The sequence below is a fragment of the Podarcis erhardii genome, assembly GCF_964252035.2.
Source record: "Podarcis erhardii genome assembly, chromosome: 2".
Lineage (NCBI taxonomy): Eukaryota > Metazoa > Chordata > Lepidosauria > Squamata > Lacertidae > Podarcis > Podarcis erhardii.
Genome location: NC_138498.1, coordinates 42767168 through 42779310, shown reverse-complemented (window position 1 = coordinate 42779310; position 12143 = coordinate 42767168). Strand labels below are relative to the sequence as shown.

The 12143-nt window shown below is 44.1% G+C and overlaps 1 protein-coding gene across 2 annotated transcripts in view; it reads left to right on the top strand.

Moving 5' to 3' along the window:
- Positions 1-7247, top strand: part of DNAH9 (dynein axonemal heavy chain 9) — a gene marked incomplete at its 5' end in the record, with an annotated part of 185594 nt that extends 178347 nt beyond the window's left edge. For both annotated transcript variants that reach the window (XM_081848623.1, XM_081848624.1), the window contains one exon: positions 6758-7247. In XM_081848623.1, the coding sequence (XP_081704749.1) occupies positions 6758-6985 (228 nt within the window). In that variant the 3' untranslated portion in view covers positions 6986-7247. The remainder of the gene's footprint in view (positions 1-6757) is intronic.
- Positions 7248-12143: the final 4896 nt, after the last annotated feature.

The window sequence follows — 12143 nt, the reverse complement described above, 5'->3', positions numbered from 1 at the left end:
CTAGGAGACCTGGATTGAAATCCTTGCTTGGCCATGAAGTTCACTGGGTCACCTTGGGCCAGTCACTGCCTCTCAGCTGAACCTACCTCACAGAGTTGTTGTGGGGATTAAAAGAGGAGGGGGAGAACCACATACATGCCATCTTGAGCTCCTTAGGTAAAAAAGGTGGGGTTATAAATGTAATGAATACAGTGGTACCTCAGGTTAAGAACTTAATTCGTTCTGGAGGTCCGTTCTTAAGCTGAAACTGTTCTTAACCTGAGGTACCACTTTAGCTAATGGAGCCTCCCGCTGCTGCTGCTCTGCCACGCAATTTCTGTTCTCATCCTGAAGCAAAGTTCTTAACCCGAGGTACTATTTCTGGGTTAGTGGAGTCTGTAACCTGAAGTGTCTGTAACCTGAGGTACCACTGTAAATAAGTATAAATAAACAAATGGCATGGTTGTTGAAACCGTTCTCTGATTTTGACAGCTAGCGTAAGATTAGACAGAACTGTGCAAAAGTCAGTGAAAGCTGGGTATTAAGGCTCTAGGGACCTAAATTTGGAGGAGGCAGTTAAAATGGCTTGCTGAAAAATGGAGGTGCTTTAAGACACCAACAACCATGCAATTCAAAGGATGGCTTTGGCTCCAATTGATACATTTTCACTTTTCTTGTCGTCCCCCCCCGTCACTCCACCCCATTTTTGCCTGCCTATTCTAAATTCTTTGAAAACCAGGGACTTTGAAGCAAAATAAGCAAAATTAGTTTGCATAATTTGCTGATATCAGAATTTGCATTTCTGTGGTGTATGATTTGTGCTACAACTTGTGCAGAATCGGGATTCCTCTCCCACCCACCTTTTTTGTTTTTTTTCTGCACAGAGCATACACAGTCTTATTTTTAAAGACCCTGCCAAAAGGAGCAGCTGGTGCTGTCAGCCTTGGAGCTAAAAGGTTTATTGGCTCATGTCCCATAACTTATGCATCCAGATCAATGGCTTTCTTTGATTCCCTAGACTTAGCTGTTTGAAAGCACCAGAGGTCAGAGCCTTATCACTGGTATGTTTACAGACCCTCCTTGAGCCCTAGCAGGCTATGAGCCAGGGAACCTGTGGGGCTTTCAAGGAAGCATCAGCATATGGTGTGTGGGCATGTAAACTAGACCTGGAGTGATTTGCACTGGTTGTGGCTGTCATCTACCTCTGTTTTTCTATTGAAAGGTCAAAACATCAGGAGGAACCCACCTGGTAGGTGGATCCTTTGTTAGTGCTTCTTCTGCTCTACTGTGAACAGGAGGTAACCATAAACTGATAGACTTTGTAGAATAGGAGAAGTCAGGCCAAAGACCAGTCTCCCTCAGGATGGCTTCTTCAGACTGTCTTGCTTGTTGTTAGCTGTGTGTGTGGTGTTTATCCTTTTCTTGGTGAGGTGGCCATTTCTGGCAGATTTCTCTGCTTTTTTGTACGCTAAATCTGTTTTTAGTTCATTCCTCATTTTATTTTTTTTAATGCTTTAAGTAGTTGTTCTTAACTGTTTTCATCAATAATGTTGTTGTTTTATTCTCTTTGTAAGCAACTTTGAGGGTTCCCCCCCAATACATACATACATACATACACACACACATATAGCCTTTTCCTAAGAAGGCATAGTTATGTTTGCTTAAAGTTGGTATCTGTTGAATACACTGCTGATTCTCAGGCTAAACAAATAAAACAACAGAAGTGAAACCCTAACTTGGAGAGGATATACTGAGGTGTATTTTGTACAAGTTACTCATAGTATATGCACAACAGCAGCAGCAGCAGCAGCACAGTACTTTTCAGAATTCTTTATTTCTGCATTATTTTTTTTAAAGTAAAAAACACCTCATCATAGCAAACAGTGAAACTTAACAAACCTGCGTTGCAATGTGTGAAACATTCTAATCAAATGTAATCAAGCAGATCAGAAAATCAAAAATAACTTTCTCATCAGTGGCGTAGCGTGGGGGGTGCCAGGGGTGCCGGCCGCACCGGGCGCAACTTGGGCAGGGGCGCACTCGCACTAGCAGCTCTCTGCCCCTACTAAAATCCACTGGTTAGGGAGCCCGCGCTCGCTCGGCTTGGCGAGGAGGTCGCAGAAGGGGGAGAGCAAAGCCTTCTGCCGCTGGCAAAAAAAGGAGAGGAAGCCGGGCGGGCGGGCGGGCTGGCTGGCTCGCGGGGGTCTGGCTGCGCCTGCTGCTGCCGTTGCCGCTGCTGCCGGGCTTTGACAGCTTGGCGAAGCGGAGGGAGAGGTAATTGCGTCTCTCTTTCCACTGGCCGCCTGGGTAGTGAGCCGAGCGGAGCAGGGAGTCTGGCGAGGGGGCGGGAAGAGACTTTCCCCCCTTTTTCCCACCTCGCCTGGTCAAAAAGGAGAGCGGAGTCTCCTCAGGGTGCCCTCAGGCAGGGCAGGGCAAGGCAAGCAGAGCGAGGAGGAGAGAGAGGGGAAGGGGGGGGGGAGCAGCCAGGAAACGACGCGGTGTGGAGGGGGAATCAATTAAGGAGAGAAGCCTCGCTGCTGCTGCTGCTTGGGAGAGTAAATTACTGTACTTGCCTTGCCCCGGGTTAGGGGTTGGGGGGCGCAAATTACTTGCCTTGCCCCGGGTGCTGATAACCCACGCTACGCCGCTGTTTCTCATATCTATACAACCCCCTCCCCCCACCCAGCAATCACAGAATGGCTAACTTGGGGTCATCAGCGCAGCAGTTATGGCAGCATGATATGGGGGCTTAACTGGAATTTCAAATAAGAGTTTCAATAGCTATTTCTTAATGCATTTTCTAGAAGTATTCCTTTCTCTGCTGCAAAACACTAAGCAGTAATAATGATATTCTGTCTCTGTGCCCGAACATGTCTTTTTAAATAGAGGTTGGAGGAGGGAGGAGGTTGGGGAAGGCAAGCAGGGACATTTCTGTGTTGAAATGGACCCATTGATTCTGCATTCAATAGCTCTGTTAGCTATGTGCGTATTCTTGTGGGGACAAATGCAGGTGACAGTGTAAAGAATTATTAACTCTGCTGTGCGCATTCACTCTTTCTGGGCTGCATATTCACTAAAAATTAATCCTTTGGTAAGAACCATGAAGCTCTGAAGTTCAGGGTAATCGCTTTAGGGAGCTATTCCAATTTAGAAAAGAAATTTCCCTGTAAGGTGATGGCTGCAGCTAAAGGCAGCCGTTCTCCATCTGCCCTGTTCAGAGATGAATCTCCTATATTTATTTATGTATGCATTCATATTATTATGTGGGTGGCTTACGTTTATGAACCAATCTATATCAGCCTCCCACTTAACAAAAGAAAACCAGACAGGTTTTGCAAGGTCCTGAATTCACTGCTAGTATTCATTTCGCCAAAGGCAGATAAATTATATGTATGGAAAATTTAGCCCCTTACGGAAGAAAAGGTTGCATTCTAGGAGTAGGGAACTCTGTGGCCCTCCAGATGTTGCTGCACTGCAGCTCCCATCAGCCCCTCCCAGCATGGCCAGGGATGCTGGGAGCGGAGGTCAGCAACATCTGGAGAGTCGCAGGTTCCCCATACCTGCCTTATTCCCAGGCTATGCAAGGGGACAGCTGGGAAGGATTCAGTGTGTGTCTTTGACAGCTTCATTTGGGACTCTTCCCCCTTTTCACTTTACGTTCTGCTGGTTTCTCAGAGAGCAAGATTTCTGAGGGAAGCAATTCAGGGAAAGTCCCAGACACCAGGGTGGCCATGTGCACTACTTTACAGAGGACAATTCTGTATTTTAAAGGCTGTCCTGTCCAAGCCCAGTTTAGAGGAGGGAGAGCTGTGCTTTTAAAATTGCCTATCACCAGCTAGTACAAGCAAGCACAGACCAAGCAAGCACACAGGTCCACTGGTCAAATTCCCCTGCCCCAATAGTGGGCAGGATTCACCTAAAGAATCCCATTAGCACAACAGGGTTTTTGCTCCTCTTCTGTGCCCCCTGCTTTGGTGGGGGCAGTTGGCAGAACCCATAGAACAGTATGCAGAGGGAAGGGAGTAGGAATCGTTCCATCTGGCAAGCTGATATGCTTGCACAGGCAGAACGTTTGTAATAGCGAGATGTTGAATGCCACCCAGTGTTTCTATTTAAATTATTATTATAATTTCTAAATTTAAAACTCTACATATAAATTATCATATGCACATCTCTTTTTTGGTGATGCATTTCCTCTCTTTTTTAGCAATGTGTAGATGGACATCCTACCGGACAGTGAGGGTTGTAGCAATGGCATTTTAATGGGAGAGATCTTCCTGGTGGTTAAGGCCACTTCCAGCTTTGCCAAAGGCATAAATAATACACACGGATGCTACTTGAGTCAAAGGGTTGAAGAGCCTAAACAGTCTTGCTACATACACTAGAAACCTGCCTGCCTAAAGCCTGTGTTCAATGTATGTGTGCAACAAACATGGGTTTGCAAAAGTACGTATTGTGTGCTCTTGTAAGCTAAGATATGCCTGACTCACTGCTGAGTAAACATCCAATCACAGGCATAGGCTTGCTGGCATGTGATGTGTGCTGTGGTTTTAAGAAGCAGACAGGAATGGGAGTAGGCAGGTTGAGTCAAGCTAATCCTCAGAGTTCTTCTAAAGATAACATTTATATGATGCCCCCTCACCACCACCAAAGGAAGAGATGTGCTCAACAAGTGAATGCAACACTCTCAGAAGCCACATCCTTAGCATACGGTGGAACTACATATTATACATGTAATCCAGATGGCTGTTTCTTATAGGGAAAATCCCACCTCAGGAGGCAGAAGTGGTGTTTGCAAAGATAAGCACAGAGGGGAGTTGGACATGGTTTTCTGCAATTATGATCCGAACAGTGACAAGTATGGGAAGGATTATGCACATCTCTGCCTCTCCCACTTACTTATTTCCCATTCCTAATCCCACCCCAAAGCTGCTTTTCTCTACCAAGTGTGGCCATGTTAGGACAGGTGTGTGTGTAATGTGCAGTTCTGTTCCTAAACACACACTTGTGCCTGCTTCCAATGTGCATTGTCACTGCAGGGTTCTTTCAAAGTACATTGCACTTACTTTTTTGAGGGCTTCTTTCCACACATATTTTATGATCAGTGCACAGAAAAGGCAAAAACCTAGCTAGTGATGTTTCTAAGGTCATGAACCCCTGTGTTTTCACAAGCCAGCATTTGACTTGGACTAGGGAGGCTCAAGTTCAAATCCTCACCCATTGTTAAAACTCACTGGGTGGCACTGGGGCAGTTGCAGTCTCTCAGCTCAACCCACCTTCCAAGGTTGTTGTGAGGATAAAATGGGGGGAAACTCCTCATATACTTCCCTAAGCTTCTAGGAGAAGGAACAGGATATATATGAGATATAATTTCTTAAGATGCATTGCATTCCTGTCCTATCATAATTTTATTGTTTTCTATTCTTTGCTGCTTTGCATTGCTGTTTAGATTTTTTCCCCTTATTGCTTTGGTGTAAGTTTTAATGATCAGTTTTATAATCTCTTTTGTTGACCGCTTAGGAAGTCTTTTTTGATGAAAGGCAGCATTGAAATGCTTTAAATAGAATAAGCATAGCTGTGCCAGGCTTTTCCCAAGAATTATTTTGGTGCTGATTATCTCAGCAGAGAGAGAGAGAAGGTGTGTGTGCAGGTGTACATCTCCACCAATCTGTAAACCAAATTATATCCCTAAGCAGTGAAAATGGTTGTATCCAAGTCAAAGCTTCTTTTGATCAACAGGGAGATAAGCATGCAAATAAAAACATTAATTAATGCTGTGGAATGCTCTAAGAGAGATTGAAAACTTTGTCAATCTAAAAATAGATGGGGGCATATTTCATGGGAGGAATTCTTCCCTTTGTTTCTTTCATCCAGACAAGTGCCTGCTCAAAAATATTTTTTTAAAAAAAACTAAATGTAACTGCAAGTTGAAATGCTGCAACACCAGCTCCCAGAAGTGTTGCTGTTGCAAGGATTATTTAATGTTTACTTGCTCCTTTGGAAATCCTAAGCTCTGCAGGCGCTATCTATTGTCAGAATTACCTTAATATAAAAGTGTACATATTGTTTGTGTTGCAAAAGGATCAGGATTGCTTACCATTTGTATATGCCTGTTGGAATGCTAATGGTCTTCCTCAAGGTGAATAAACTGATCAGAAGATTGCATTTGATTGTAAATTCTCATCACTATGCAGCACTAATGTGAGGATGTAAGGATAATGTGCAAAGTGCTTGTAGCTTTTCTGTGTTCTCTAAGGAAGGAGAGTCCCCTGGGATTGTCCCTCCTGCTACCTAGGAGGCAAGACCGGCTTGTTGACTGACACCTCCTTGAGTGGAGCTTACCTTCTCCTTCCCCACCCTAGAGAGCAGTGGCAGCACAACATCTTCAGTCCTGTTTCCTCCTTCCCAACAAGGTGCATGGGGAAAGGATGCCAATGGGCAATCTGCTTGCAGTGGCTTCACGGCCACATTTTTCTGCACAGTGGGGCTGTGTAATAGGATGGCTATTTATTTTATAACCTGACCATTCTTCCCGCCCCCTTGGACCATGGCAGGGCAAGTGGCAAGGAGGATTAATCAGTTAAGCTCCAAGCAGAGGATTTCTAGTCTTCTCTGCAGTAGCCTTTTCTCTGGGAGGTTAGGGAGCAAACCATTGATAATGGGTTATAGTAGATTATAGGAATGGCTGGAGACAGAGAAATGTTGGCCTAGCATTAATGATACAAGAAAGGTGTGGCTGGTCAAATAAGCTCACATTTTCTTTTGCTATCCTTCACAGACAGGGTTGATTGCTGATGCCCGACTAAAGGACCTGACTCCATCAATGCCGATTATTTTCATTAAAGCCATCCCTGTCGACAAGCAAGATGTCCGCAACATGTACCCATGTCCTGTGTACAAAACCCGCCAACGGGGTCCAACCTACATCTGGACTTTTAACCTGAAGACTAAAGAGAAACCATCCAAGTGGGTTTTAGCAGGGGTGGCACTGCTCCTGCAGATTTAGACTCTTAATTCACATGCTCTTCTCCTAGCAGACAATCATCAGAAAAGTCACCGTTTCTTAGTTGGATGTTTTTTTAATAGCATGAAGGAATACCCAATCCTGGTTCACACGTGCGTGCTCATCGTTCAAAGAGTGATATGTTGACATACATATGTATATGTGAGTCACCTCAGATCACACCTCGAGTTTAATCGATTTTTAAATCTGCCCTTCAAATCAAATTTACTGTGTGATTTATGTACAATAAAAATACAAGAACAAATTGATAGCTGAATTTTTTTGGGGGGACAGTCGGTAAACAGCAAAAAACCCCACCAATCTGCTTAGCCTTAAAAGTTTTTAAAAGTAATAGGAAACTAAATAAAAAGTCTTTGCCCAGTGCTGAAGGGGAGACAACACAGGCAGCAGGTGAGCATCCATTTGGAGAACCATGCAGACAGAGCATCATCAGTGAGAAGGTCTCTCTTAGCTGCCACCTGCTGTGCTTTATTTGGTGAGAGAGCGCCCCCACCAGGGACTTCAGGGAATAGTCAGGATGTACCTGGTCAATAAGCCATGAGGTTATGAAGGTGCTTTGAATTGTGGCTGGAAATAACACACAACTTTTGTACCCCTTCTAACCATTACCACGAACTTTTCCCATGAAACGAGCTTGTGCGGGAAGCTGCAATTCATCAAGTGATGAGTAATCAAGTATTATGCGTGCATGTGCGAACTGCCTTCAAGGAGATTTTTATACCATCTTTCATATTTAACCACAGTCTCAAGGAAGATTCAAAAAATGTCGTTCTTACAAGCTTGGGGCCACACGTAATGAAAAAATGCCACCATGGGAGAATGCAAGTAAAACGTTTCAGACTTTTGTTTCCTGTAAAAATATGTTATATATTCATCCTGGGAGGCATTGCCCTGAAATTGAATACTGCATCTGATGAAGCAAGATTGGTTTAAAGAGGCTGCAGGACACTGCACACTTTTGCAGGGAAAGTATAGATACAGGTGATGATCCCTGATTGTATAAATGAAAGTGCTTCTTCCTTTTACTTCCACGGAATTGGTCATGTACACTGTAGGGCGACACGCTGGATCGTCCCCCACACAGAGGAAGGATTAATTCTACTTCAGCTATCCCTGAAAAATGATTATCTTGCCAGACAAATCCAGTTAAAGATTGGCCCCCACATCATACAACATCTAGAGGCATAAAAGAGCAAAGCCTGACACACTTTACAGATGGTTCATTTTTACAGGAGATTGCACTTTTGGAACGCTGCGATGGAAGTGAGTTTTCACAAAAGCTATTAAACAATGTGAATGAAACCCGTAGTGAGGGAAGTGAACTTAACATTTACAAGCAGTGTAAGTTTTGTAATAACATTTCATCTGTGTCTGGTAATTGCCTTTTTACCAAATGCTAACAGGGTTGACTGAAGGTAGCTGATCTCAGGAAAACCTGCCAGTTAAGATAATATACTGCCAGCTGGTTAACACTTACTGAAACCCACAATATATTGGCAGCTCTAAGGTGATCTCTCAGGTGCTAGGACTCAAGCAACAATGGGCAAAGACACTTAGACTGTGTTTGGCACTTGTGTAAATCCATGGGGTGGTCGATGGACATCCATCAATTTCTGGCCAGTGAGATTGTTGGTCGTACAATTGCTTCATTGGAATTTGAATTGTTTAATGATGTGCAGTTGTGCCATAGTAGTGTTGGCACCTGGCCATTCTGTGATGCCCCACTGTACATCTTCAGAGAGGAAAATGTCTCTAGTGCAAACACTAGCTTTAATGTTGTGTGATAAGCCATCCCAGCCGTTAGATAACAAAAAGAACTCGTGGTGGGAGGAGCAAAATATGCCCAACATTATAAAACCCATTGCTCAAGATACTGACTTGTAGCTTCCCAGCCTTTCGCTCCCCCTCCAGTCTTATTAATGCAGCAAGGAAAAGTGGGAGTATTTGGGGGGAACTGGGGGCTAAAGGGCAGGAAAGGCACAGTATGACTGATTAAACCAAATGGATATGTGATGCTCATTGTTATAATTCACTGATTTAATGAAAAATTAATAGCCATTGATAATGAAACTCACTTAGGACTTAAGCTGGCGCAGTGACACAGCTTTATTGTCTGAAACTCCCCCTCCCACAAATTCACTTTCAGTTAAATAGAAATAGTAAGATGCCTTTATTAAATCCCCCCACCCCCGGTCAGCATTAAGTATCCTTCATGTATAGCATGGTAGTGTTAAGAGTTTCCTGGAATTTTAATTAATGTGATTTGAATATTAAAAGCAAGCTCCCTTCCAGTGGATTTTGATTAGTTTTGAACTGTCAACTTCTGGAATGCACTCATGGTACGCATTAAACTGAACAGCACAATAGAAGGCTAGAAAAGGTCCCTGCCACACTCCAATCTTTCGGCGCTGCAGAAGTATTGCTCTTCTGTAATCAGCAGGAAGCGATCCTTTTGCTGCGCTTTCACATAACACTATATTACAAATCTTCAAAGCCCACCCCCATTACAAAGTGGGCGTTGTGTTACTGCAATCCCAAATCAAGGTTTCAACAGTTTTCTCCCTCTCATATATTTGCTGTTGGTGCACTTTCACTACAGTTTATTTTTGCTTCAGACTCCCCCCCCCCCTGTTAAAACCATTATGAAAAAGGCATCGACTAGCTTTTCAAAAGTTGTGGTGGGAAAAAACTGCATTGCAAGGCATGTAGCAGTGAAACAGCAGCCAGCCAGTAGGTTGGAATCCTGTCAGTCGGCTATTGGGCCTGTTTCTTTACCATGCTCCATTATACTCCCCTTGGGCAGACATCCCAGCTTCAACTTCAACTGACATAGCTTTCCTTTGGGCTGCCTCTACCTGCCTTGAACCTCAGCCTAGCTGCTCATGGTGTTCGCTGGCAATGCTGGAGGCTAAAGTTTGGGTCAGTCTGGGCTCCCTACAGTCCAGCACCATTGTTCTCTCATCTTTGGCAACGTGCCCTAACAACACCATAATAACGTGGTGAACAATCATCTTGCAACCCATGCACATCAAGAAATATGGAACGTTATTCCTTATTGCAATAGTTAACTGAGGCTACATTTAAACTCCTGGATGTGCCTCACTTGCTCAACAGGTGATTTAGGCTGCAAGCACATAGTCACTTAGCAGGGAGTAAGCACAACTAAACTTGGTGGGACTACCGAGGAGGCATTAATAGAATTGTTCCAGACTTCTACAACCTGAAGCATGTTGTGTGACTACAACTCCCCTGATCAGTGGCCATGCTGACTGGGACTGATGGAAGGTGTAGTCCGTTGATGACTGAAGGGCAGCAGCTTGCGGGAAGCTGGGCTATACGGTTAATAGTCCACAGTCAAATCTGCAAAAGAGATTGACACCCCGCCCCGGCCCACAGAAGCAAAGCTGATTAAAAATATTGGCAAATTCTATGCAAATTATCCATGGCTTCTCAAGAGGAAGCACTGCTGTGGAATTGCATAGTGCTGGAGATGGGTTCTTCAGGGACAAACAGGATTTATTTCTTCATTTTCTATTTGGCACTCTTTCGCTGAACGTGGATGTGTTTCCAGTGCAGGATCATTGATGAGTAAATGCTATACATAATTTATAGATTATTTGCAACAAAACTCTCAACTGCGGGCATGTTCCCTACTGTGCAAGGGTTACTGCTGCGCCTTTATCCTGAAATTGGCTCTCAGGCTCATGCAGTTTATTTATTATGAGTGGTTTATTAAATGCCTGTAATTGGCCAGACAACTCAGCACATGCATTTACAAATGCACTTAATTTAAAATGTTTCCTGAATGTGTGAGGCCTTTTGTGGAGATCTGAGCGGAGTCTATACAGTCAATAATGCGGTGGTTCTAGTCTAGTGAATAATGTGTTGAAATAATGCATTAATGCAAGCTTTTGCTGCTATAAATGTGTTAACCCTTAGGAACCACAGTTGGGAAGCCACAGAGTGACTCCAATGGCTGTTCTGGAAGCAATGAATGTGAGATGTTATGCAAATTTTGTACCTAGTGTTTGTTATCCAGTTTTTATCCTTAAGAAATTACTTCATTTCTCCTATACCAGTTTGTGCTTTTTGTTTTTTTTGTCTGTAGACATGACATCTAGGATATATAGAGCTCCCCCCTACCTGGGCCACTTGCAAATTGTTGAGAGTCTTGGCAGACCACAACTATTTTTCTTCCTGTTTAGTAATTGTAATACTTAGGGTCGTTCCCCATCTTGCTCCCAGCCATGGCTCTATTCCTCTGAGGAAGGCAGAGCCTCTTCCTGCCATTACTTCTAGTCTGTCCTTCTTGGCAGATTGGTGGATTTTAAGAATGATGGAGCAGCAGTGTGTGCCCACTATTCTTAACACACTGCTGCTGCCTCCCTGCTGCCCCCTGCCACCGCCTCCTGCCCCTCAGCTGTGGCCAGATACCCTTGTTGCTATGGCCTGCCCACCACTGCCATTGTGCCGGGGCTTACCTGGGCCACCTCCAGGTGGCAGCGTGGCTGTGGCGGAGAAGCAGGAGGCAGCAGCAAGCACCTGGCAGGGATGAGTGCCTGGTGGCAGCAAGCAGCATGTGCACAATGGCACTGCCACTCATGGGAGCTTGCCGCCCTGAGGCAACTCACCTCATCACCTTATGGTTGGGTTGGCCCTAATTTTAACTATTGACGTAGGTTTCATTAAGGGTGGAGATTATATTGGGTAGTCCTTCTGGAGACCTGATAGATTTGCCATTCTATTCTTATTCCTCCCTTTCATTATTATTGAAGAGATCATACTGCTGTGGGTTTCTCTGGAAGAAAGAAAAATCTTTTCCAGGCATCCTGCTCCCCAGTTTAAGATGTGGGTGGAATTTGGATGTTGTTGTATACACTTTTTCTGTGCTCTGTGTACTTAATGAGCTCTGCAATTAATTACAGTAATAAGATTATTGGTAAGAAGTGGCAGATTTAGAGAAGGATGATTAGATAATTAGAGATAAATTGCTGTTTGTGGGACCTTATTGAATATGTTCTGCAGATTGTCTGGCTTTGAAGAGATAATTGAGTCGCTGATTAATGAGGGCTTTGGCAGCAGCCCCGACTACAGCTCTTCTCACCTGGGTGAGACCGTGACTGTCACCATGGCAAAGAAG